Raw genomic sequence first — 25,883 nt, 5'->3', positions numbered from 1 at the left:
TTAACTGGGTCAGAAGGCTTTTGTGATGGAAAAAAAAAAAAGATGCTTTTCTTACTCTATAGCCCCGTCTGTTGGTGAGAATGCCTGTGGTTTGTGTGTCACATGACTTGACACAAGGAGATGGCAGTAGAGAGCTCTCTAGTCCTACTGGCACTCTCTGAATAGTTTAAATTATGTAACTGCGCTGCACTAAAGTTGAGCAAACACATTTTCATCCGGGAGTATGTGTAGCATACTAATTGTATTGGTAAGATCTGTTCCAAAATAGTGGAAAAGCAAATAAAGACATTAATTCAGATCCTGTTTTGGTTACATATTTTGCAGTAATAACCTTGATTCTCAGATCAAAATCACTCTAAGTGAACACAGCCTTCATCTATGTCCTCCTCACCCCTCCATATATTAGATCTCCTAGCGGTTCTTTTGAATCTTAAAACAATGTAATTACTGTTTAAAAGAATTAACCATATGATTGCCTCAATGACAACCAGGGTCTTCTTTTGCAAGTGTGAGTGGTTGTGAGTTGTGTAATGGAAGTCATTTGAAAGCAAAATAAGGAATGCAATGCAATCTGTGGATCATTGGCTTTCGGCTATGTATTGAGAAACCATAACAGAAAATAAGAGATGCTACAGAGACATATAAAGTGAGCTATAGGCTATAAATAATAATATAGGACTACACTTGGTACTAAAAAGAAAATGGTTAACTTGTTTTCTCTTCAGGGTTTAACCTTTATGTGGTAGCTGCACATGAGTTTGGTCATGCACTTGGTTTTAAAAACGCTCACAAAACCCAGAGTCAGTGATGTAGCTGCCATACAAAAATAGAAAAACACACAATCAGCTCTCCAGAGAAGATATCATGAACATCAACACACTCTATGGTAAAACAAATCATGTTTCACGGTCTATATCTGTGAAATTTTATATTGTGGGAACAGAGGCAGTGTTCATTTTGCACATTTATGTGAGAGATCACATCTGTTTTTTTTTCTGTCGAACAGGGCCAAGGGACAAAAGGCCCTATCCATCTCTGAGATTTAGCTGGAGCTATCCCAGCAACCCCTGGTACAGTGGTTCATATTTCCCTGTCATTCAAGGACAGATGTAATCCCGATCTGACTTTTGATGCTGTGACTACTGTAGGAGAAGACATTTTCTTCTTCAGAGACAAGTGAGTTGATCACATACAGTGTTAGCTGCCACTTACAATCTATTTGAAAGCAAAAAGGAGAGAACAAAACAGGAGCTTGTAAAACATGGGTATTTAAACTCATCTTCTGTCTGTGTGATTTTTGTACATAATTGCAAGAAACTTTATTTTTCATAGTTGCAACTTTAGATCTTAGTTGAGTTTTTCTCATAATTGCAACTATATTTTTATGATTTTTTATTTCACAGTTGCAACTATTTCTTATAATTACAACTTTGTATCTGACAATTGCGACTTTATATCTCAGTTATGACTATTTCTCATAATTGTGATTTATACTTAATAATTGTGACTTTATTTCACACTGCAATTTCACCTGTTTTAACTACTTCTCACAATTGTTTATTTATTGTGTATCTTATAATTGTGACATTTTTGTAATAATTGTGGCTATTTATTGCAATTGTGCCTTTATATCTTCTAATTGTGATTTTATCAATTTATCACAATTGCAAGTATTTCATACAACCATGACTTTATATTTCAGAATATTAACTTCATTTCTCAAAATTAACTTTAATTTTTTTTTTTTTTCTCATGGAAATTGATTTTCATAATGGCATAATATTGAAGTGTGATAATATAATATATCCAACTTTGCATAACTTATTAAGACTCCCGGGTGGCATAATGTATTTAATAATACAGACAGGTCCATGTGCTCTCGAATAAAGAAAAGAAAAATTCCCTTTAATTATATGCATGCTTTTTCTCAACAGGATGTGTTCATCTCTTTTGCAGATCAAAGGCATTTATCTTCAGACATCTGAAAAGATGTTTGCTACACATTATGAAAACCAATACTTGATTTTGGCTGCTAAGAGTTGTTCATAAGAAGTACAGGAAGGAAATGTGTGATTGACTACTGTACCTACTGTTGCATTCAATTGGTTCACCAAAACATGTTGTGTAACAGTATATAAGATTATTTATTGTGCTCTTATGTATTTTTGATTACAATACAGTAAAAACAGTAATTTGGGGAAATAATATTACTGTTTAAAATAACTTTTGTATTTTAAAATATTTTAAAAATGTAATTTATTCCTGTGGTGGCAAAGCCGAATTTTCAGCAGCCATTACTTCAGTCTTCAACGTCAGATGATCCTTTAGAAATCATTCTAATGATGCTGATTTTTTTGCTCAAGACTCATCTTATTATTATCAAAGGAAATTTATAAATGTTTAGTCAAGCTGGACATATGCAATTGCTGCAGGTCTATTCCAAATAAATATGCCATAGCTGGACATAGTAACACAATAGTAATCAATTAAAACATATTAAACCATTAAAAAAAATATTCAATCAAATATTGATTTATTAAAATACATCATATAATAACCATCTAAATGACAGAAAACAACAACGTTCAACTTCTCTACAAGAAGAATACCACCTAGAGGCTGTACAAAGGAAATCATCTCTTGAAAATGTTCACAGAAATGTAGTCACATGGTGCAGTTAATGGAAAACATCCATTTAAAGAACTAAAATGACAATGAACTAAACAGCTGTTGCAATGAAGCAACTGAACTGACACTCTTTTACATATGTAGTCAAAAATGACACTTTAGTCAAATTATTTTCTTGTTTGTTCTGAAGAGTGCTTAATCTGGCCCTGTATATGAACATCTTTAATGTACAAATATGATTATTAGGCTAATATGGTGTGTATGTACAATATCTCACATTCTGGATGTAAAACAGAAAGCAGCTATTCAGAATAGATCCGTTTTATCGCTCTCAGTAGAACACATGGCTTGTTATGTACCTGAAATGGTGGCAAGCAGCACGGCTCGTCCCCAGCATCATTACTCATCATAGTGCAGGGATGACAGGAATTTGTCTACATCCAAGTCTTCAGGAAAGGAGTCCAGCAGCTTCTTCTGTTTCTGAAAAATAAAAAGGAATTCCGATGAACAATGTCAACATATCAGATGATTAATGCTGAGGTACACAAATAGACAAAAAGGAGTCAGACTTCTCTAATTGGCTGGGCTACCGTGAGCTGACCTGCTGTCTACTGCCTACTGTTATCTACCCAGAACACATACTAAATGAATGGTATAGGTACATAAGTGGAATAAATAACTGGTATGAGATGCTGCTTTTTTTTTTTTTTTTGGTGGTGGTAATTAAATCAAGCCACTTGCACAACATGATTCAAGTGACTTGATTCAGATTTCAGCATTATATATAAACCTATTTAGTACCTCTTATTATTAATAGGGAGCAGTTTGTTATATATTAATATTTAAATAAAAAAATCACTAACTAGAAATAAATTGATTAATATATATAATATATATATATATATATATATATATATATATATATATAAATAAATAACAATTCTAAAAACATTGTTATAAATATATAATTAAATAAAAAAATTCAATATTATGAATATTTTTTTATACAAACATATATGTATACAATTATTTATTAGGGCTGTCAAACAATTAATTGTATCCAAAATAAAAGTCTGTATTTACATGATATATATGTGTGTACTGTTTATATTTATTATGTATATATAAATACACACACATACGTGTATTTATTTAAAAATAGGTTAGGATAGGTTGCTAGGTTAAGGTGTGGTCAATCTTTACTGTTTTTAACAAATAACCAATAATCAATATCAGCTCACCTTTGATTTCTTTTTACTGCTCGAGGAGCTGGAAAGCTGTAGCTCTTTCTTTGCAGGAGGGCTTGGTTCAATTTGTTTTCGTTTCTTTCCTTTAGGAATGGCAGATTTCCCAGCACTGGCCTCCTCTTGACGCAAACTGTCTTTCAGAGGACCCCCGGTCCTGGCGGCGCGTGACAGGATCATGAGAGTGTGGGCGGCCATGTTGATGCTGTTCTCACTCCCTGCCTCGCTGGCAGGACTGCAGGAGGGGATATCGGGGGTGGCGGGAGTGGGGAGAAGCCTTGGTGTGCTTTCACCCTCCCTCCTGAGCCTCTGTCGGGATGGGGTCCTCAATCCATCCGTCAGCTGGTCCTGTGCAGGTCCTGGTCCAGGTGTTCTCGGGAGGTCTGGACATCTGGCCACCTGTCTCTTCGGTGGAGTGGCCGCAGCAGCCTGGCCTTGTATGTCCTGCAGCATCTCAACGGCCTGTTTAGTTAGAGGGCTCGTCTTGCATAAAGTTTTGCTGGAACTGCCCGATACAGGTACTGTAGATTTAGCTGTAGAAGGTGCGAGATCCTCAGCAGGGCATGCAGGTGTCTGATGTTGACAGCTCTCCAGCTCATTTTCTTTGTTTGCAGTGAAGCCTGGAGAGTTCTGTAAGGAAGTCTTATCTGAGGATCTTTCTGCTGGTTTTAACTCCTCCTTTTCAGGGGCTTCTTCTTGTGAGCCGTCCTTTGTGTTGGCTGCTTGTTTCTGCTTTGGCCCTGGAGCAGATGATTTTGAAACAACTCCGCCATCTTCTTTCTGTGATGCTTGTGGTTTTTTCAGTGATTCTGATCTAATGAGAGCCTCTGGCTCAATGGCAGCTTTATTGGAAGACTTGGTACTTGATACAACAATTAAATCTAGTTCCTTTTCATTCACTTTGCTTTTTGGGGCTTCTTTTTGTTGATGAAATATGGTGACTTTTTCAGAGTCCTTTATACCTGGTTTGGGATTTATTTCTGGAAGCCTAACCGTTTCTATTCTTCTTCTGCAAGTGTCAGAAACTAAAGGCTGTGTCGGTTCAGTCTGTGTGTTTTCTTTCTGAACCTGCTGAGCTGAGGAGGAAGTAACAGCAGAGGATGTGAGTGTGCTTGTCTGTAAAGAATTCTGGCTACCTGCAGTGGTTTCAGGCGTGACATCAAAGCAAAGTATCCGCCGATGGCTAGGGCTTGTTGCACTCATGTTCTTTTGTTGCTCAGATGCCTGAGGAAGCACTTGAACAGACCCAGATGTGCTAGTTTTGCCTGAAAATCAGTAAACAAATCATTATAGTGACGTATAATCCACAGACATGCGTTACAAAAACTTTAACCTTCAGATTAAAAAAAAATTACTTTAGAATGTTAATTCATTTCAAATCATGCTTAAGGAATTTAATATAATGCTTATTTAGGAATCTAGTTAAAATTTAAATGACATTTTGAAAAGTGAAAGTTATGTGACGTGTAGCCAAGTATGGTGTCCCATTCTCAGAATTTGTGCTCTGCATTTAACCCATCCAAGTGCACACATACAGCAGTGAGTAGTGAACACACACAGACACACACACACACAGACACACACACACACACACACACTCGGACCACTGGGCAGCCATTTGTGCTGTGGCCAGTTGGGGGTTCAGTGCATTGCTCAAGGGCACCTCAGTTATGGTACTGAAGGTGGAAGAGAGCACTGGTCATTCACTTCCCCCCACATACAATCTCTGCTGGTACTGAGACTCGAACCCGCAACCTTTGGATTTCAAGTCTGACTCTATAACTCTATAAAGTATATAAAAAGGTAATTCTAATACAATTACCTTTAAAAAAAAAAAAAAAAAAAAAAAACATGTAAATGAAAAATGTCTTACCCATGTCAGTGTTTTCCTTGGGTGCCAATTTATGTTGAGAAATAACTTTTGCAGGCTGTCTTACAGTTGCCGAACATGGCAAAGTCAACATCTGTACAAAAAAAAAAAAAAAGTAGTAATCATAAATTTAATAAAACTAATAATCTGTCGAAAGACTTCGACAAAAGACTTTGAAATGCTTCAAAGTTACTAACCTGATTGGGAAGGACTGTGAGTTTTCCAGTATTCTGCCCCATCACAGACACTGGAAGCATCACATTTTGTAACATGGGTTGAACTGGGGAGGATATAATGATTGTGGAGCCTAAAAAAATAATAATAATTGGAATTTCAAACACGCAGCCTTAATCCCGAGGATGACAAAGTCTGCAAATGAGTACCTCAACATATACATAGAAACATTTCACCCAAATAAAAGTATAAAGTATCTTATATAATCACACTAACTCTTCACTCACCAGGTGAATAGGTCTGAGAGACATTTGCTCCCATGGACACCACAGTCCTCTGGCGAGGTGGAGTCGCTACAATATGTGGCATTGAAGACACGGTCCCTTGAGGCACATTACTTGGAAGCAGCACAACATTTGACCGCTGCTCAGCAGCAGCCGGTTCGGTTACAACGAAATAGCTGCTTGAAGGCCCAAAGGTAGGATGAGCTTGCAACAGCTGAATGAAGCTGGTTTCCTGACCTGCGGGACGTCCCAGTGCAGGCTGTCTGCTACTCTGCGCACTCCTTGTAGGCGTTCTGAATGATCCGACACCCTCCATCCCCTGTAAGCAGCTCACGGCCTGAGCCGTTTCCTCTGCTGTTATGACCGCAGAGGTTGCAGGCAAAGTCTTGGCAGGCGATTTAGCAGGGGAGGACAGGAAGATGGTTGGGATGTGGTCACTGGTGATGCTGGAAACTGCCTGGTTCAGCGCCGCATCAGCTGAGACCTCGTCCTGCTCATCACTGATGATGATTTTCAGAGACACAATCTTATTGGGATCAGGCTCCCTGGCCGGAGCATCAGAAATGCACGGCGTAGTGGTGGTAGATGAAGCACCTGATGCAGGGAGATTGCTTCTGACAGTGTTGGACTGAGTTTGAATGAAGGAAGGAGTTAAAGAGGGCGGAGAAGCCGTTTTGGCGGATGTGTCTGGGTCAGGTTGAGGCAAGCAAAGTGAGGGCACAGCCTCACTTTGAATGGATAAAGAGGTTCCCATATCCTCATTCTGTACCGTGGTCATTCCTGTTACTCTCCCAGGTTCATTCACAGATGCATTATTTGAGGTTTCAGTAGTGTATGTAGTTTGCGATGTTGAAATGGGAACTTGACTACTTTTATTATCATTTAATGTTTCGTTTGCATGCAAGCTCTCCAGAGGAACAAGCTGAATATTTACGCTCTCAGAGTTTTCATTTTCTGGTTCATCTATCTCCATGCCAACTCCTTCCTCTGTCAAAGAAGAGCTTGATACAGTTTGGTCAGGTGGACGCGAATCCGCTTTATCATTTAACCTTGGAGAAGTTGAAGTGGCACCTCTGGATTGTTTATTACTGGATAAAACTCTAGTCCTGACTAGCCCTCTTTTGGAGTTTGTGGATCCTCGTCCAGTTTGTTTGGTTACAACACATGGCTGTGGAGCTGTGGAGGCAGACTTTGTTGCATTACAAAGGCTGGAAGATTTCTTTATGCTTTTTGACTCAGACTGGGTTCTTATATTTGGTGCATTACTTTCTCCTCTGGATGTGGAATCCTCCTGTCCAGTGGCAAAATAATGAATAAAATCATACAACAGTTTATATTTTGTCTCTACACTAAAAAGTTTGCGGTCAGTAAATCTTTTTTAAAAGAAAGTCATACTTGTATTAAGCAAGGATGAAATAAATTGATCAAGAGTGGCAGTGAAGTTACAAATGTAACAAAAGTTTTCTATTTCAAATATAAACTGTTCTTTTGAACTTTCTATTCATCAAAGAATTTTGAAACAAATGTATCACAGTTTCCCCAAAATAACTGTTATAAACAATGTTTTCAACATTGAAAATAATAAGAAAAGTTTCTTGAGCATCAAATCCACATATTACAATGATTTTTGAGGAAAATAATAATTACTAACAGAAATAATTTTATACAATTTTAACAGATTTTAATATATATTTAAATAGAAAATAGACTATTTTAAATTGTAGAAGTATTTCACAATATTATTGCTTTACTGCTTGTTTTTTTTTTATCAAATAATAAATCATAGGTAAGTTCTTTAAAAACATTTAAAAACAACTTTTTAACCATAGTGCATATAATAAAATGTATACACAGGAAATTACCTGTGCTGCTTTACAACATAGAGCCGATCCATCTTACCTGTTTCAGAAGCACTGTCCACATGCCCAGTCTCATCACTCTCTTGTGCACTAGTACTAGTACTGAAGCTCCCATCAGCCTGTTCAATGCATTCAGCCGTTTTACTTTTCCCTCAAGAGAGATGAAAGGTTATCAGTGAGACATATTTTAATAAAAAAAAAAAAGAATCACTTTTATAACGGAATTTGATTTTCTGATTAATCAATTGCTCAAACCTACCACAGTCGAAGAGGTCAAAGAGTGCCTGAAATGCTGGGTCTGACTCTGTCTGTGCCAATATGTCTTGGATTGCATCATCTGTCATATGAATTTCCCCCTAAAACAATTTTTTTGCAGGTTAAGGCTTGATATGGCAGTCAAGATATAAAAAAAATAGTAAAAGATGAGCATTCACACACCTGGAGGCCCAGGATTTCATCAATCGACTGCTCTTGTTCCACAGCACTGCAGGCAGTTTTTGATGTCTGAGGACTATTATCACTGTTAAAGTCATAAATCAACATGCCTTTAGTAAGATCTCAATGTTACTTTTGTGTTATTTGAAATTGTTTCTTGCTTATTTTTTTAGCATTTACCTTGCCAAGATTTTGTTGATGTTTTCAGCAAGTTTTTCTTGCAAGGATCTATCATTGAGAATTTTTTCTCTGGCATTTTCTATAACTATTTGCTGTTAAAAAAAAAGAGAAACATATGATCTTCCATTACGCAGAAGTAAATAGAAACTCCTTAAAAACATAAAAAATAAAACGCAAATGAATCATTCAGACTCACAGATAAGTTCTCCGTCACAGTTTCTTCATTTTGAGATTCCACGACAAGTGTGCTGGACACTACGGTGGCCCTGTTGGTCCCGCTGGCACACATCTGACCACCTCCTCTCCGCCTCGGCGAGTCACTGCAGCAGAAAACAGAGTTTCACTTAAAAATTAGTGCTGTCAAATGATTAATCGCATCCAAAATAAAAGTTTTTGTTTACATACTATATGTATGTGTACTGTGTATATTTATTATGTATATATAAATACATACACATACAGTAAATATTTTGAAAATATTTACATGTATATACATTTATATATTTATATTCATATATTTTATATTATATATAAATATATTTAATATATAAACATAACATATTTTTCTTAAATGTATACATGCATGTGTTTGTAATTATATATACATAATAAATATACACAGCATACACGCATATATTATGTAAACAAAAACTTTTATTTTGGATGTGATTAATCGTGATTAATCATTTGACAGCACTATTAAAAATACATTAATGTTACAGATTGATCTGGAAAAGGCAGAGAGAGTGAAACTGTAACATACTTCTGGTGTCATAATCACTTTCAGCTTACCATTTCCTGCGGGCTGGAGACAAAGGACCCGGATTCAGTCTATTATCAGGGACCAGTATCTGCAATGGTGACTCCCCTATAAAGATGTAAGATAGCAAAATGTAAAGAATGCACTTATAAATCTCATACAAATGTGCAATTTAAACATGTTTTTCAGGACTCACCTGGCTGACTAAGGCAGAGAGTGGAAGGTCTGGTATGCTGGGAAGTGTAAGACACTGGGGTGGAATGTCCCAGCATGCCTTGAGGGGTGGACAAAGTGCTGGGGACACACTGGAGTGCTGGAGTCAGGGGCGGCTGCCCAGTGATGGGAGACTGTGATGCCAACAAGGGTCTCTGCTGACGTCTCATATTTTGAATGCTATTCATAGTGCGAACTTAATGACAGAAAAAAAAAAAAAAATTACACTACTGTTCAAATGTTTTGGGGTCTGTAAGTTTGTTTTTTTAAAGAAATTATTAATTTTATTCAGCAAAGATGCATTAAATTGATCAAAAGTGACAGTAAAGTCAGTTCTAATGATACAAAAGTTTTCTATTTCAAATAAACTCTCTAATTCTGAACTTTCTTTTCATCAAAAAAGAAAAAAACATTCAACAAAAACTAATCTAGCATCGCAATCACAATAAAAAAAAAGATAGATGTTCATTTTAAATTGTATACTGTATTTCAGTTTTTGATCAAATAAATGCAGCCATGGTGACAATAAACATTAATCTTACTGACCCTAAACTTTTGAACAGTAGTGTATGTGAATTGTACATGTATTTTTACATTTCATGCCATGTGTATACATTATATTTGTACTTTATATCTATTACAATTGGTTAATTTCAATAATTCCAAGTCATCAAGAAAACAATTTCTCTCAAACAAAGAGCAAAACTCACGTCGCTGATTCAGCTGCACTGCAGGAGAATTCTGCAGAGATCTGTGGACAACACAGGAAGATTTTAATAAGGAGACAGTACATAAAAAAATAAACCATTCAGTGTGACAATGAAAACAAAGACTCATTCACTTGATCTGGTTGAGTGTGAAGTCAAGCTTCTTCCATAATGATGTCATCACAGCTGGGATTTGATTTTCTTGACTTGTTTCTGCAGAGGAAACGAAATAAACACGTTAAAGCGGAAACAGATTCACTGTGCATCTCAAAACATTTCATTTACTTTTAAGGGCACTCACCTTTTGCTTTGACAGCAACGTATTCATTTAAAATCGTAATCAGGTTTTTTCCAAAAAGAGACTGGAAAGGTAGAATAATCAACAATAGCAAAATTGTTATTTAGTAAACATATCTTTTCAAAACACACACCAGTGATGTATTGATGTGTACCACCCTGTTCTCAATCTTGAAGTTGACACATACAAACACACAGGCAGGGATGACCCCGTCCTCTGAGCTGTGCTCGGCATATTCCTTCAGGTTTAGACTTTCACAGATGAAGGCTCGGCTTGTGGCAGTGAGCCCTTCTTGCTGCAGGTAGCCTAAACGTTGAAAGTGAAAGATACATAATTTCACATTTAAATATCTTCATTTGAGAACAGCAGACTAAATCATCACAGCCTCGGACTGTCTGAGCACAGAAAGACACAATTTATGACACAGGTGTCTCAGTTTCGTAATGGTCTAAATATTTACAACTACCCAGCAGTTCTGGAGACAAATCACATTATTACAAATACTGTAATTAGGAACCGAGTATTAGCTCGCTAGCTTCTCCCAGAGAGGGACAGAACGAGAGTGACCTCACCGAGCACAAGTCTGGCGACATCAGACGGGAGCAACATATTTAGACGTTATCTCGAGTCACCAAATCGTCTGCATCCGAAATAAGTTTATTACAGTTTAATTTAGTCCATAATGTGATTATACGGTTGAAATATTGCAGGTTGTTTAACCCTCTCATCCATCCCGACTACGAAAAGGCGCGGAAATTCGCCTCCCCTGACCCGGATATTGTTTGTTGTACTATTCGAGAGGAAACAAGAGGGAAATTTAGTTTCTTTTTTATCAGTTTTTATTTTTTCTTATTGAACTGACAGTCCGTTTTTATTTAGAGAAAGAGCAAGCGAGCAAGAGAGAATATTTATTTATTTATTTATATATCTATCTATCTATATATCTCTAATCTTATTATTTTATCACTTTATTATTTTTATTAATTAATTAATTAATTATGCAACTAGAGGGGGATAGATAGATAGATAGATAGATAGATAGATAGATAGATAGATAGATAGATAGATAGATAGATAGATAGATAGATAGATAGATAGATAGATAGATAGATAGATAGATAGATAGATATTGTTTTATGATTTTATTACATTTAAAAAAAATACCTCTGCAGTAAAAATGTGTTTAAAAACCACACTATATTATGTGTTTTAACCAATGCAGAATTAAGACACAGTAGAGATCATTATTTATGCGCGCCGTGACTTTTATTTTGACACTCAGCCCTACACAAAGATCGCGGTCGAGCCCCTTTAGAACAGAGATAAACAAGCTGCGGCTCAGACGACGGTTGCGTCTGAGGACTACTCGAGCGTTACAAATACAAAACTCAAAACTCGGATTTCAGTGATTTAATTCGAGAGATGGTGAACTCCGTGATGAAGAGGTAAGGCGGTTGTTTTCCTGGAGCATTTTTTATAGGAGATAAAACGTGTGGGATTAATAATAAGCGATAAAAAAGGGGAAACCAGATCTTCGGTCGATGTATGTAGGCGTATGGCCTCGTGAGCGTGCAGTCGGTTATTGATCTATATTGAAATTGGTTTTAGTTCATACTATAGTAATGGTTCCGTGTTTTCTTTTTCAGATATATCATGAAATTAGCTCCTAAGAGGGTTTTCGGTTGTTTTGGCCGGATTGGTTGTTTTATATATATATATTGTGAAGACAATAGGCTATCAGTTTTATTGTACACAGCTACCAAATACAACATTTAAAATAATGCACCATAGACACTGAACTATTAAGAGTGATGATTTTGCTCCAGTTGAGCTTCAGTAATGTCTTCAGAAAACGAAAAAGCCCCGAGTGGTCTTAAGCACCAAATGGTCAATAAAACTGCTTGAAGAAAAAACAGTGTTCTTAGGTTCTGTTTACACAGACAGAAGAATGATGGAGTCCTGTAATGGCACCTTTGTTCTTAAAGACTATAATCTCGCATAATCTATGTCATGAGCTGTTTGTTTGTGATTATTATTGTTTCATTAAGATATCTGATGGATACTTTCATATTTAGTGGGCTGATAAATAAGATATGATAAAGAGTACTTTCACAGAAGTAAGGACACACAAAGGGTGAATATATGATATTAGTGAAATAATGCTTGAAAAAGCATATTTCATCAGATTGGCATAAAATGCAAGGTTTGTTATTTGCCAAAACAACAACTACGGTTGTTCCTCTTTTACACAAAACATGAAGTTCCTTAAGTTTTTTGACATTGCAGGATAATAAACTAACTTTGTTACTTTGTTTTGAAAGCATATTTCTTCTCTAAACAATTTTATTAACATATTTTTGGTTGATATGAATATTTAAAGAAAATTGTGTGTCTTACGTCCTGTAACTGGTCATCATTTCTTTCTTTTTTTTTTTTTTTATAATTTTAATGGCCCTACAGAGAGGCAAATGCATTTTTGAAAGTAAAAATATTCTGTAACTACTTTGCATTTACATTAACTGTTGGGCACAGTGTACTTAATGTGTTCAGCAATTAATTACAAAAACATAACATGTTTTTACATTTGCACAATATTTGTTGCATTACAACGGTTTAGTTTCAATGTTAAATGTAAAGACACTTAAAATAAAGCGAGACCAATTAATTTCATGAAAGCTGCATTTATACTACTAAAAGAATGATCAAAATGCTTTTTAAGTTATGAGTAATGCACATCACACCACAAGACAATGCAGCTTCCTAAAAGTATTTTGTATCAACCCACATATCTGAAGGAAATGAAGTACACACTTTCAGAATGAAGTAAATAGGTTAGAGTACATTTTGTTCTCTGCTGTCTTGATATAGCAGAGACTACTGCCTATGTTCAACCTTACTCTTGGCAGAGCTCCCGGTGTCTCCCCCTCCCACCACCGTGCAAATGAACTTAGCCGAACCTCTCGCACACCCTCGCTCTCTCGCTTGCTCACTGAGTCGGTCAAAGGAACTGCATGTGCCTCAGCAGCAGAACAGTTGGAAGGAGTCCCAGTGCTTCAGAAGCACGCAAGAGTCAAAGAATCAGTCTTATAGAAAACAAACATCCCATAGCATTCGTCTGACACTCTTGACTAAAACCACAGGGTTGACGATTGACGAAAAATTAAATGTGATGCAAATTTACTGCATATCCACTACGAGTTTGCAAAGAGAACATTGTGTTCCTGAAACAACCATATGAGAAAGTGAAGACTGTTTCACATATGGGCATGCTGCATATCAACCACAAATCTGCAAAGAGAACATTGTGTTCCTGAAACAACCAATATGTTACCCCAGACCACAAAACCAGTCTTAAGTCGCTGGGGTATATTTATAGCAATAGCCAAAAATACATTGTATGGGGCAAAATGATAGATTTTTCTTTTATGCCAAAAAACATAAGGATATTAAGTAAAGATCCTGTTCCATGAAGATATTTTGTAAATTTCCTACTGTAAATATATTAAAACTTAATTTTTGATTAGTAATATGCATTGCTAAGAAATTCATTTGGACAACTTTAAAGGCGATTTTTCTCAGTATTTTGAAATTTTTTTTTTTTTTTTTTTTTTTTCACCCTCAGATTCCAGATGTTTAAATAGTTGTATCTCGGCCGAATATTGTCCTATCCTAACAAACCACACATCAATTGAAAGCTTATTTATTCAGCTTTCAGATGATGCATACATCTCAATTTAGGAAAAATTGACCCTCTATGACTGGTTTTGTTGACCAGGGTCACATATGAGAAAGCAAAGACTGTTTCACATTGGGGCACATGGTATGGACACATTGATATTGTTGCTTTGCAAGGATGAGTAATTTTTTACTTTTAAAGAAAAGGTTGAGTGTTGTAAAATAGTCATAAGGTGACATTTACACTGTGCATCAATCTCTTCATAAGCTGATGTACCACCGGCTTCATATCAATGAGTATAACATTTGACATGAACATTCCTCTCCACTAAGCTCGTCATGCCATCTTTATCCCATGAGGTTCAGAGGAGTTCGTTTGAACACGCTGGGATGAGTTGTACTGGACTTCCAGTTCCACCTACGCTGATATGGGGTGTTGACATTTTACCAGAATGCATAATAACACTCACAGTAAATCCCTAACCATACAAACAGCACAAGGGTTGGGCGTGACTGTTGTGATGTAGCTGAAGGACACAGTGTTCCTGCATTGATTTACAGCAGCTTTGGCACGAGACTACGTGCACTGAATTTAAAGTCATTAAGATGTGATGTTTACTTTGTCACACTATCAGTGAAAACTTTGGGGTCAGTTCTGCAAAAAACTAATACTTTTTTTATTCAGCACATATGCACTAAATTGGTCAAAAATGACAGGGGAAACATCTGCAATGTTACAAAAGATTTCTATTTCAAATAAATTTTGAAATTGGATGCTGGGTCTTGCTTCAGCCTGTCTCAGACACTTATTTTTTTTGTTCTTACCTAAAACATGCATTGACTGATTGTACAAGGATCATCATCTGAATCCTGTTTTGTGTGTAAAATAAAGACCTGAAAGATATTGACCGCTTGTAAAGTTTGTTATAGATGTATAAAATCATGTTACCTTTGGCAGATTTCCATTTGATTGTTCTGCTTTATGACTTTACCCTTCATTTGGATGTTTACTAATTAGTTTTATGTTTTAAGTTAGTGTAATATTTCTGTGAAATGGCATTATTATGACTGACCAAATTACTGGATCTGTTCTTCAATGCTCCATTTTCACAAACCAGCATCGTTGTCTTCATACGGTTGGTTTTATGCCCTGTTGGTCAATTAGAGTCATGTGCATACAAATAGAGGTTTTGATCCAGGCCGGCGATACGTGACTGTTTATGTTTATTCTGGCTGTGCAAGTCCTAATGAAGACTTATTCCTGTGTGATTTTTTTTTTTTTTTGTTTTTTGTTTTTTGTTCTTCTGTACACTACATGTCATTCAAGCATTATTTGGGATGGGAATGTTTTTAACAAAGTGTACAGAGCCTAACTTGACTGACCACAGACTACGTGCCAAGTGAAAACGTGTGGCTGGAGCCCAACTTGTGCAGACATGCTGTGCGGCATATCTGTCCTGTTTACTGCACCATGAAATACAATAACACAATACATCTCAATAGGAGAGCTAATTAATCTAGCACTGTATATCTAAAGGAAATGTTTGACTGTGCAAAAAAAAAAAAAAGAAAGATAAAAAACATCATTAAAGTTTTGGGTTAGTTTAGAAATAAAGTAATTATTTTATTCAGCGAGGGTGAATTAAATCGATCATAAGTGACATTTATATTGTTACAAAAGATTTCTATTACAAATAAATGCCATTCTTTTGAACTTTCTGTTAATCAAAGATTCATGAAAGAACAAATGTATCACCAGTATGAATGCTAATTATGTTCTGCTAGCAGAAATGTAATTCCATATCTGAAGGAATTATTTGCCTATGCCAAAAAAAAAAAAAGTATATGCTGAGAGTTTGGCAACTGTTTGATGGGTCATTTTGGAATGTCAGGGTCGGCAGAGTTCAGTCCTGTTCAAAGCACAAAGGAGGTCAGAGACTAAGAGCTGGGAGGGACTCTGTCGATAGGAAGCGTGGGTGGGGGAGGGCCATGGGACAGGCTTGTCTACATACTTAAGGCCGGTGGAGGAGGGGAGCATAAGTGAAAGGCACAGAGTGAAGAAAAAGTTTATCTGGGGCCCACTCTCTGGCAAGACTGGGATATACAGAGCACCAGAACACACCAATTACAGCTGGGACAGTTTTATTGAGGAGAAACAGAGAACAAGATGTAAGCGATGGAGAATACAGAATGTTTATTCTGTTGTTGTTGTTGTCTTTGGATGAAGAAAAAAATGGTGGAAACTACAAATTTAAAAAGCTTTATGCTAAGACGTGACATTGCATAAACTTGATTTTCTTCTTTAGCTTTCTTGTTAAGGGTTAGATATTCTGAGTTTGGTCATTTAAAGAAGTTTGTTTTTCTTGTTTTGCCTTGTTTAGGCCCAGTTTGGAGCAGCGGAAGGTGCGTTCACGTGATGCAGCGCGCAGTAGGAGAAGTCAGGAGACTGAGGTGTTTTACGAACTGGCCCACTCACTACCCCTTCCACGACGGATCGCCTCCCACCTGGACAAAGCTGCCATCATGAGGGTGACACTCAGCTATCTGCGCATGAACCGATTGATCCAATCAGGTGGGTTCTGCTGAAAACGAGCTGTATGATGTCGAGCAGTTGGTTGAGACCTGAATATTGCACAAGAGAAAAGAAAATTCAGGCCAGACTGCATTAAACTTGGGTTAACATTCAACTAGAATAAACCTGATTTGTGCTGACCACAGTATGTTTGTGCAGGCAATTACCGGCTGCCGGATGCATGAAAGCACTGACATTTAAAAGATATTTACACACAAACACGCACTACCATTCAAAAGTTTGGGATCTGTAATATATCTTTTTTTTTATTTAAAAAAATCTCTAATGCTCTTTTATAATTTATAAGTGTCTTTACTGTCACTTTTGATCTATTTAATGCATGCTTGCTGAATGAAAGTTTTCATTGTTTTAGGGGAAAAAATCTTACTGTATGATAATGTGTACATCTTATATACAAGTATGTTCAAATACTTCTTTGGCTATTATTAACTAATGTTAATGTTTAATTTTTGTCACATCCAGCAGGGCCAGCCAAAACACAGACTGAAGAAACTGAGAATCCCACTGATGCCTTTTATCAGCAGGCACTGGCAGGCTTTATTCTGGTGATGACTGAGGAAGGGGACTTGGTCTTCCTCTCAGAGAGTGTCAGCAAATACATCGGCATGACACAGGTAAGTGCTGCCCCATATTGAAGTACTACTTGAAACCAGCACAGTGTGAATTTCACAAAGTTGAGAATTTGGTTGGCTGCAGTCCAGCAGCACGCGGCCCAGGAATAGTTTCACTTTGGATTCCTCCGCTGTGGTATGAGGCACAGTGTTCATATTACGTGTGTGACTCTTGAAACCCTTAGAATAGGTCTGTTCCTGAGGGGACACATTCAGGCTAATGTGTTGTTGTGCTGTAATCTGAAAAGAGGGAGTTACAGTGTTTTATTTTGTTATTATTGAGTAATGCAATAGTAAAAGAAATAAGTACTGAAATCCAACAGATATGACACTGAGGGTATATATATATGTGTATATAATATGTATATATATATGTGTGTGTGTGTGTGTATGTATGTGTGTGTATCTTATATTATAAGTTATTATGAAAATAATCTTTTAAAATAATTTAGGCAACTGAAAACATATAATTATTTTACAGTAAAAGCATTTAAAGGATGATAGCAGCGATTTGATGGAAAAGGCATGAAATCTCATACACATGACCCACATTCACTCTTTGAATTGCATTTATAGAGTTCATAAATGCTGAAAAATGTTCTGGTGATTTTATTCCTGTGAGTCAGTCCAATGCATGTTCCAAACAGTGTTTTAAAGGATATACTAAATTTTTTAAAATAAAAATGCAGAAAAGTCTGTTACATGTATGACATCATTTGTATAAATTATTGTTCTAAATAAATAAATTACTTTTTTTTATTTACTACTGTCTTTAGTGTTATGATATTATTTTGAAGTTATCTTAAATTGCAGATTTTTTTTTTTCTTTCTTATGTGGTGTTGTACAGCTGGAGCTGCTTGGACAGAGTGTGTATGAGTTTGTTCATCCCTGTGACCAAGAAGAATTGCGAGACATCCTCACCACAAGACCTGGTAATAAAATATTTCTTTGCACTGAATTTTAGCCACCTACCTACTGTGTATTGAAGTCTCAAAATCTGTGAGGAATGACAAGGAGAATGTTTTTTTTTTCCTTTTTTCATCCTCAGGTGTTTCAAAGAAAAAGACAGAGAAGTTGACCGAACATAATTTTTTCCTTCGGATGAAGAGCACACTCACCCACACAGGAAGAACAGTTAATATCAAGTCTGCAAACTGGAAGGTACACAAGCTGTGAATTTTATGTAAAAATAGCTTATTATTTTATGTATGGACTATTAAATGTGTTTTAGACAGGAAACTATAGGAATAAAGTGTGCATAATCCAACATTCAAACTCACAGAAGTGCCATTGTACAGCAAGTCAACATGCACTGCTTTTTAGTTTTGTTTTTAGAAACATTTAATGGCGTGACAAGGTTTAATCAATACTGGTGTCGAACTTCCTTTAGCTATTTTCACACGCAGCACCTGTTAGCTCATCTTTAGCGGGTGTAGATTGCTCTGAGGGGTATGCAGGACTGTATCAGCATTACCGCTTCACATCAGTCCAGCTCTTTGTTGAGCTATGGAGCCAAGTCCCATGAGTGCATAAAACAGGACACAAATACACTGAAGGCAGAGATCCAACTACATTCAGTGGCAAGACAGCAGGCACTGGTCCAGCTTGACCGCTTGTTTTGCACGTCATGTTACACAATGTCGTGTTTTTATCTTGGCCGTCTGTATTTTGTTGAGAAATGTACAAACAGTCAGTATGAAACTTTGATTAGGTTATAAACCTTCAGAATATATGTACACTACAGTTTAAAATTTTGGGTTTGGTAAGATATTTTAAAATTTAGTTTCTTATGCTCACCAAGGCTGCATTTGTTTGATTAATAATACAGCAAAACAATAATATTTGGAAATATTGTTACAATTTTTTTAAATGCATTTTAAATTATAATTTATTTCTGTGATGGCAAAGCTGAATTTTCAACAGACATTACTCCAGTCTTCAGTGTCACATGATCCTTCAGAAATCAGTCTAATATGCTGATTTTGTGCTCAAGAAACACTTATCATTATCATATGATCATATTTTTGGTCAATAGAATGTTCAAAAGAACTGCATTTATTTGAAATAGAAATCTTTTGTAACTTTTACTACACTGTTGATCAATTTAATGCATCCTTGCTGAATAAAATAAAATAAAAACACCCTTTTATGCAACTTTTGAATTGAAGTGTGTATTTATCCTAAATACACAGTAGAATTACTTTATGATTTTGTAATTTTATGATCAAAATTCCATTAAATAGTATTTTTGAATTTCTTCTCCCAGGTCCTTCATTGCACAGGACACATGCAGACGTTCAGTGGCGATGATGAGAACTCGCCCCCTGCTGGCAGCTTCCTGATTTTGCTTTGTGAACCCATTCCTCACCCCTCCAGCGTTGAATTTCCACTAGACAGCAGCACCTTCCTCACACGCCATAACATGGACCTGACTTTCACACAATGTGACGGACGGTAAGGTGTATTTAAATGCAATAATACATGCTCATGCATAATCTCTCAGAAGTACACAGCACATACTCAGAGGTCGTAAAAGTTAAAATTAATCTAATGACAGCATAGTGTCTGATAGCAGTGGGTCAGCTGACTTTCTCTATGTGGCAGTGCACTCAGTTCACCTCTGTGAAGTGGTGATATACAATGTTCACATTTGCCTTCCTACTCATGGTTAAATCTACCCACACATGTAAAAATGAATCTAGCATTACACACTCTATCTGCAAACCTAAATCAGCCTTTTAAATTGTTTTTGAAATGCGTATGTGTGACAGCTGAAGACAGATTTCATTCATGGTGTGAGAAAGCATGTGACTCAGGTTTCCAGGGGTTTTTTTATTTTCAGCTTCCACTTAGGGCACAGTATATTTATAGTATCTCAGTGTTGGGATTAGATACACCATTCACATTTTATACTGGAGATTTCCATAAACAGCTTTTTAAATGGATTCAAATTCATATGAACTAGATATAGTGTTTTTCTTCACTGCTCTTGAACCTTCAGCCCTATGGCAAAAGAAATGATGCTTTCTTGAGCTATGAATGTGAGTTTGCAGTCCAAAATAATGGCATGACTGTTGTTGTTACTGAATTGAAACTCACTTACTGCAGTTTATGGAAGGGTTGCATTAAACAATTTTAATGCATGGCGTGGAGGTCAAGAACCATCTGACACCAAGCGCATTAAAATTGTTTAATGCACGGCTAGCCATGCATTAGCCCGCTTATACCATGGTCATTTGCCAGAATTGACAAATTGCAGATTAGTTGTTCATGTGACATCACTGTGTAAGAATACTCTTCTGCAATAACAATTTGTGTAATGAAATAATTATGCACCCAAATTTTGGCAACCAAAAAAAATCGACCAAAGTGATGCAAGAGTAGCAATTTATAAAATTGGTTCAATTAAAATATTCAAAGGAGACTGGTTTAACTTGGGACGACACAACACCCTGAACAGCAGAACAATTAAGTTACCCAAATTTAACCACACTTTATTTTTGGTTTCCGTTTTTGGCTAAATGAAAAAGGTTTTTTTTTTTTTTTTTTTTTTTTTTTTTTTTTTTTTTTTTTTTTTTTTTGGTTTTGGTAAAAATAATATTTTGGTGCATCACTATAATAAATTGTATTTAAATATGTAATAAAATGATGAGACTTCATATGTTGATTGACTGCTTTGTGTTTACAGAGTCACTGAGCTTGTTGGATATCAACCCGATGATCTGATTGGCCGGTCTGCCTATGAGTTTTATCACGCCCTTGATTTTGATCATGTGACCAGGAGTTTACACATCTGTAAGTTTTAGTTTGTCGTCTTTAATTTCTGTGACATAATCAAACATAGTTTTTTCACAATACAGTTAGTCTTAACCATAACCCTACCCAGTGATCAACTTCTGTGACAATGTCAACGATAATGTTGTGTTCTGATGTTTTCTTTATAGAATGAAGAAAAGACCAACTGCTAAACTCTTCCTTATCTTTTCCTTACTTGCAGTGTTCTCCAAGGGCCAGGTGTGCACCAGCCATTACCGCTTCCTGGCTAAGAATGGAGGATTTGTCTGGACTGAGACTCAAGCCACTGTCCTCTACAACAGCAGGACCTCTCAACCCGAGGCTGTGGTCTGCCTCAACTTTATCCTCAGGTACCTCAGTCAGTTTAGTAATTTTGTTGTCTTTTATAAGCTTTTTATGTCTGTAAAGTCTTTATTTTTATAGTTTAAATTACATTTTATTTCAATTAGTCACCAAGGGAACATACCTAATTTTCATATCCTACACAACAAATGGTTTTAATTTCATTTAAGAAAAATAACCCTGGTGTGAATTGTTTCTCTCTCTCTCTCTCTCTCTTTCTGGCAGTGGTGTGGAAGAGGCAGATGTTGTGTTCTCACTGGAACAGACCTGTGAGAAACCAAAGCCCAGAGCTGAGAAGCTGAGCATGCTGGAGAAGGAGGAGGAGGAGGAGAAGGACTCAGACATGGAGGAGGAGAGCGACACTGCGACGCTCTTCCTCCAGATGAAGGACAACCCAGAAGAGTTAATGCAGCTGGCACCTCACTCTGGAGACACTATCATTTCCCTAAAAGGTGCTCACAATTATGCTTTTCTACAGAATGGGAATGTTTGCTGTTAGTCTTCTAAAATCGATTTGGATGTGTATTCTTGCACAAATGTGATGTCATCCTAATAGTGCTTTATATTATTCACAGAGTGTGTGGAGTTGTCATTCTGCAGTCCACCTAGTCCCAACACTCTTCCAGAAAGCCCTCAGGACCTCTGTACGCCTGAACTCCGCCAGCTCCTTTCTCCAATATTCGACAGGCCCACCAATTCTCCACCTGCTGCGGTGTGTATGAGAGTCTTTGTTCATTTGTCTGGGTATTTTTGGTGATTTATCTGACGTTTAAGGGTCTGTTTCAGAGCCCCGCTGAAGAGCTGCCCATGGAGACGGAAGGGGTGGAGAAGTTCTTCGCCCTCAAACCCGAGGAGAGCATAACTCTGAAAGGACAGTCAGAGGTAGTTCTCAAACTGGTTTTTAGATCTGTCTAAAACATCTCAGAAGATAAGTGATGGGTGTTTAACACTTTCATTCTCTGACAGGCTATGGATGAGCTTGATCTGGACATGTTGGCTCCATATATCTCCATGGATGATGACTTCCAGTTGACCTTCCTGCCCCAGAGTGAAATGGCTGTGCCTTCAGATATGCTGACCAACACTTCAAGGAAACGGTAAGAGTCATAATGATGATTTCAGCTTATTTAGATTGTTTCAAATATATCGTTCAGAAATTTGGGTCTGGTAAGATCTTTTTAATATTTTAAAGGAAGTCTCTTAAGCTCGCTAAGGCTGAATTTATTTAATAAAAAATACAGTAATATTGCAAAATATTATTACACTCTAAAATACCTGTTTTCTATTTGAATATATTTTGAAATGTAATTTATTCCTGCAATGACAAAGCTAAATTTTTAAGTCATTACTCCAGTCTTCAGTGTCGCATGATCCTTCAGAAATCTTTCTAATATGCTGATTTGCTGCTTAAGTAACTTTTTATTATTATCCTCAATGTTGAAAACAGGTTATTATTTTTGTGAAAACCATGATACATTTTTTCATGTTTTTTTTTTTTTTTAAATAAATAGCCAGTTCAAATGAACAACCATTTATTTTAAATAGAAATCTTATATTATAAATGTGCTTGCTGTCAGTTTTAATCAATGTAATGTATCCTTGCTGACCCCAGACTTTTGAACAGTAGTGTATAATACACACATTTAATGTCTTTCTCTACAACAGATGTTTGGAAGATGAGGAGGAAGATGATATTCCTGTTCTGGCTGCCAAATGGGAGAAGAAAACAAAGAGCGGCTCCATAGAGGAAGAGCTTTTGCTCAGCCACACATTACTGGTAAGGACAAATGATCTTTTATTATTGGACCTCCACTTTTTAAACTTTATTCACACAAAAACACTTGGTATAGACGATATGTGATTTTATTTTTGTTTTTTTCAGAATACCTTGTCCGAAGATGGTTCAGAAGAATTTGAACCACCACCTCAAAAGCGAAGTCAGCTCTTGACCGACAGGGACCCGTTGCTGGGTGGAGCGCAGGCCTTGTGTGATACAGCAGGTACACTACTTATTTTAAACAGTCCTGTCCTGTTGAATAAAAGTAAATGAGTAAACTTTTCTAAATGAATCTTAATTCTGTCATTAACAGCTCTCATGAGGGACAGCTTCCTGTCGCGCCCACCTGACTTAATGAGGCCTGCTGCTGCAGCAATGCCCTCCCTTACTTGAAGACAATGTGGACGAGTCATCAGCAATTACATGACAGTTATCAAAGCAATCTGACCGTTATCAAAGAGGGCTACGAAAAACCCTTCTCAAGCTCCACATGTATCAACATAACATGTATTTCAGAGTGTGACCTTTTACGCACAATACAATTGGCCTAAACACTCAAAATGTTTTTTTATTATCATTATTATTTGTTTTTGCCCAAATACTATAACCAAGAGTAGTCAAAATAGCCTTTAGCTAGTAGAATTAGTATAATATAGTGATTGGTAATGAGTTCTCAGCAGATTTGTCATTTAGTAGATTGCTAAAAAAATAATGGTGCTCTGATCCCCCCTTGTTTTCAGCCGTTCAGTCCGAGTTCGTCCAAAGCACAAATGTGGCCAAAGGATGTTTGAAATCGAAGATAAACTGGTCAGGATATGTTAGAAATAGTGTTAACATGTTGTTCTACCACTTGTAGCCTTAATCTAAACCTATAATCTCAACTTCAAACATAACTTCACTTAACTAAGTTTATCTGAAAGAAGCTTGATGTGAGGATTCTGTCTAGAATCATGGGTTAGAGCAGTAAAGGGCTGACTTTGAGTGGATGTGATCATGCTTTGGAGTTCATAGCTTATTCACTGAGGCCATAGCTGACAAACGCAACAAATAATCTATTGGTGATCATCTTTTTCTAAAGCATTTTGTATACTTTTGCAATTACAACTTGTAAGTCAATCTATACTTGTGTCTTTGGTGTTGAATTACAAATATTACTGTTTTCTGTCCTTGTCACTTCCAATGTTGAATGATCTGTAATGGTTTTCAGAGAGGCTATGGTGTTGACGCTGCAGTCGTATTGACCGAAAACCTTGTCTGATGTCTTTTTGAATCCTAAGATGTGATGCTAACACCACAAATGTGCTAATCAGTTGGATGAAAGCATTTGCAGCAAGCGATCGCCTGTAGTTTTGTTGTTTGTTGATGTTTCTAGACCACCTTTTATGCAGCAGAAGCAGTTTTTTTATTGTGGCATACAGGATAAGGTGTGGTGCTTTTTTTTGTTGTTGTTGTTGCTTTTTTTCAGTTGACTGTGAATCGGATATATTCCCTTGATTTCTGTAGCTAGTACAGACATGATTCAAGGGGCCTTATTCAAATAGTGTCCGATAAGACACATGCCTTTCTCATATGGATAACAGTTCTTCAGATATCTTAGACTTTTTGTGTATATTACTCTGTGTATTTTTGCATCATTTATTTCCAATGTACTTATACCTTGTATTGACTGGTAAAGAAATAAAACATTTTAAATGCAATACATATGTGTTGTTTTTTTTCCTTCTTAAACATATAGACTTAAAAACATTCACAAGCACATTTCCTCATTAAAAAAAATCATCTCGATTAAAAGCTTGTTTTTGATTTTTTTTTTTTTTTTTTTTTATTTTGACAATATTAATTGAATAATATCTAAATAGATGGACATTATTGTTTGTAAGGGACCATTCACACAGAACAAAAGCATGAAACTTTTTGGGTGTAGTTTAGTTTAAAAGTATCTTTAAAACCTTTTTTTAAACAAAAGCTGACGCATCGTTTTAAAAACGCTTTAGCGACATATGCAGGATTAAAATATTTGTACATAAATTAAAAAGCATAGTGCAATGTTTTGTATCAATCACCACGGACAACCGTCCAATATGAACTTCCTAATTATGAACTATATTAATAGACATCAATAATCATCTAACGCTTTCCATGCAGTACTTTTCCTCTGCAAAACTGGTATAAAACCACGTGGTTAATACGTAAAAGACTGCGGTGTTATTATGCTTATGTAGTAAAGTGCATATTATATTCCAACAATCTCTAATGAAGATTAATAAACACAAAACGCACGTGTGTGCAGTACAGCTTTTGACCTCAAGATGGGGGACCAGGTCTGCTGCAAGTCTCTACAAGGTAAAACATTTTTTCTTATCAGAGTACAAAAGTCGTCAAGTGGGCAAGAATACGATTTACCGCAGGTTGCTCTATATTGTAATAACTGAACCAG

The 25,883-nt window shown here is 36.4% G+C and overlaps 2 protein-coding genes across 4 annotated transcripts; one reads left to right on the top strand and one right to left on the bottom strand.

Moving 5' to 3' along the window:
- Positions 1-2,516: 2,516 nt before the first annotated feature.
- LOC109103766 (protein NPAT-like) lies at positions 2,517-11,445 on the bottom strand. The gene is made up of 17 exons (XM_042771230.1): positions 11,225-11,445; positions 10,840-10,958; positions 10,656-10,716; positions 10,489-10,567; positions 10,358-10,398; positions 9,631-9,843; positions 9,467-9,542; positions 8,871-8,994; positions 8,675-8,766; positions 8,498-8,579; positions 8,319-8,415; positions 8,100-8,210; positions 6,204-7,502; positions 5,940-6,049; positions 5,746-5,836; positions 3,870-5,137; positions 2,517-3,108 (listed from the first exon to the last, which is right to left on the bottom strand). Exons 1-17 carry the CDS (start codon positions 11,259-11,261, stop codon positions 3,028-3,030), a joined length of 3,981 nt encoding a protein of 1,326 aa, XP_042627164.1. The 5' UTR covers positions 11,262-11,445; the 3' UTR covers positions 2,517-3,027.
- Positions 11,446-11,940: 495 nt separating this feature from the next.
- LOC109103773 (hypoxia-inducible factor 1-alpha-like) lies at positions 11,941-25,143 on the top strand. Of its 3 annotated transcripts, none has more exons than XM_042771233.1 (15): positions 11,941-12,097; positions 16,709-16,899; positions 17,386-17,534; positions 18,380-18,464; positions 18,581-18,693; positions 19,799-19,986; positions 21,221-21,327; positions 21,530-21,677; positions 21,895-22,121; positions 22,245-22,381; positions 22,456-22,551; positions 22,636-22,766; positions 23,335-23,446; positions 23,552-23,669; positions 23,760-25,143. In XM_042771233.1, the coding sequence occupies exons 1-15, from the start codon at positions 12,075-12,077 to the stop codon at positions 23,837-23,839; spliced, it is 1,905 nt and encodes a 634-aa protein (XP_042627167.1). In that variant the 5' UTR covers positions 11,941-12,074; the 3' UTR covers positions 23,840-25,143. The 3 variants fall into 3 exon arrangements, with proteins under 3 accessions (XP_042627167.1, XP_042627166.1, XP_042627168.1); XM_042771232.1 differs by having other exon boundaries at positions 17,383-17,534; XM_042771234.1 differs by lacking the exon at positions 11,941-12,097 and adding an exon at positions 16,336-16,496 and having other exon boundaries at positions 17,383-17,534.
- The last annotated feature ends 740 nt before the right edge of the window (positions 25,144-25,883 follow it).

Source organism: Cyprinus carpio, chromosome A15, assembly GCF_018340385.1.
Source record: "Cyprinus carpio isolate SPL01 chromosome A15, ASM1834038v1, whole genome shotgun sequence".
Taxonomy (NCBI): domain Eukaryota; kingdom Metazoa; phylum Chordata; class Actinopteri; order Cypriniformes; family Cyprinidae; genus Cyprinus; species Cyprinus carpio.
Note: the sequence above shows the minus strand (reverse complement) of the source record. Positions and strands in the feature narration are given on the sequence as shown.

Bases quoted from the DNA above. Each gene is read 5' to 3' on its own strand.
- LOC109103773 (XM_042771232.1), top strand. From the start codon at position 12,075: ATGGTGAACTCCGTGATGAAGAG. The intron at 22,122-22,244 runs GTGCTCACAATT...TATTATTCACAG, and splicing joins CACTATCATTTCCCTAAAAG to AGTGTGTGGAGTTGTCATTC. The intron at 23,670-23,759 runs GTACACTACTTA...TGTCATTAACAG, and splicing joins GGCCTTGTGTGATACAGCAG to CTCTCATGAGGGACAGCTTC.
- LOC109103766 (XM_042771230.1), bottom strand. From the start codon at position 11,261: ATGTTGCTCCCGTCTGATGTCGCCAGACTTGTGCTCG. The intron at 10,399-10,488 runs GTGAATGAGTCT...TGTTGTCCACAG, and splicing joins TTCACACTCAACCAGATCAA to ATCTCTGCAGAATTCTCCTG. The intron at 8,416-8,497 runs GTGTGTGAATGC...AAATTGTTTTAG, and splicing joins ATGAAATCCTGGGCCTCCAG to GGGGAAATTCATATGACAGA.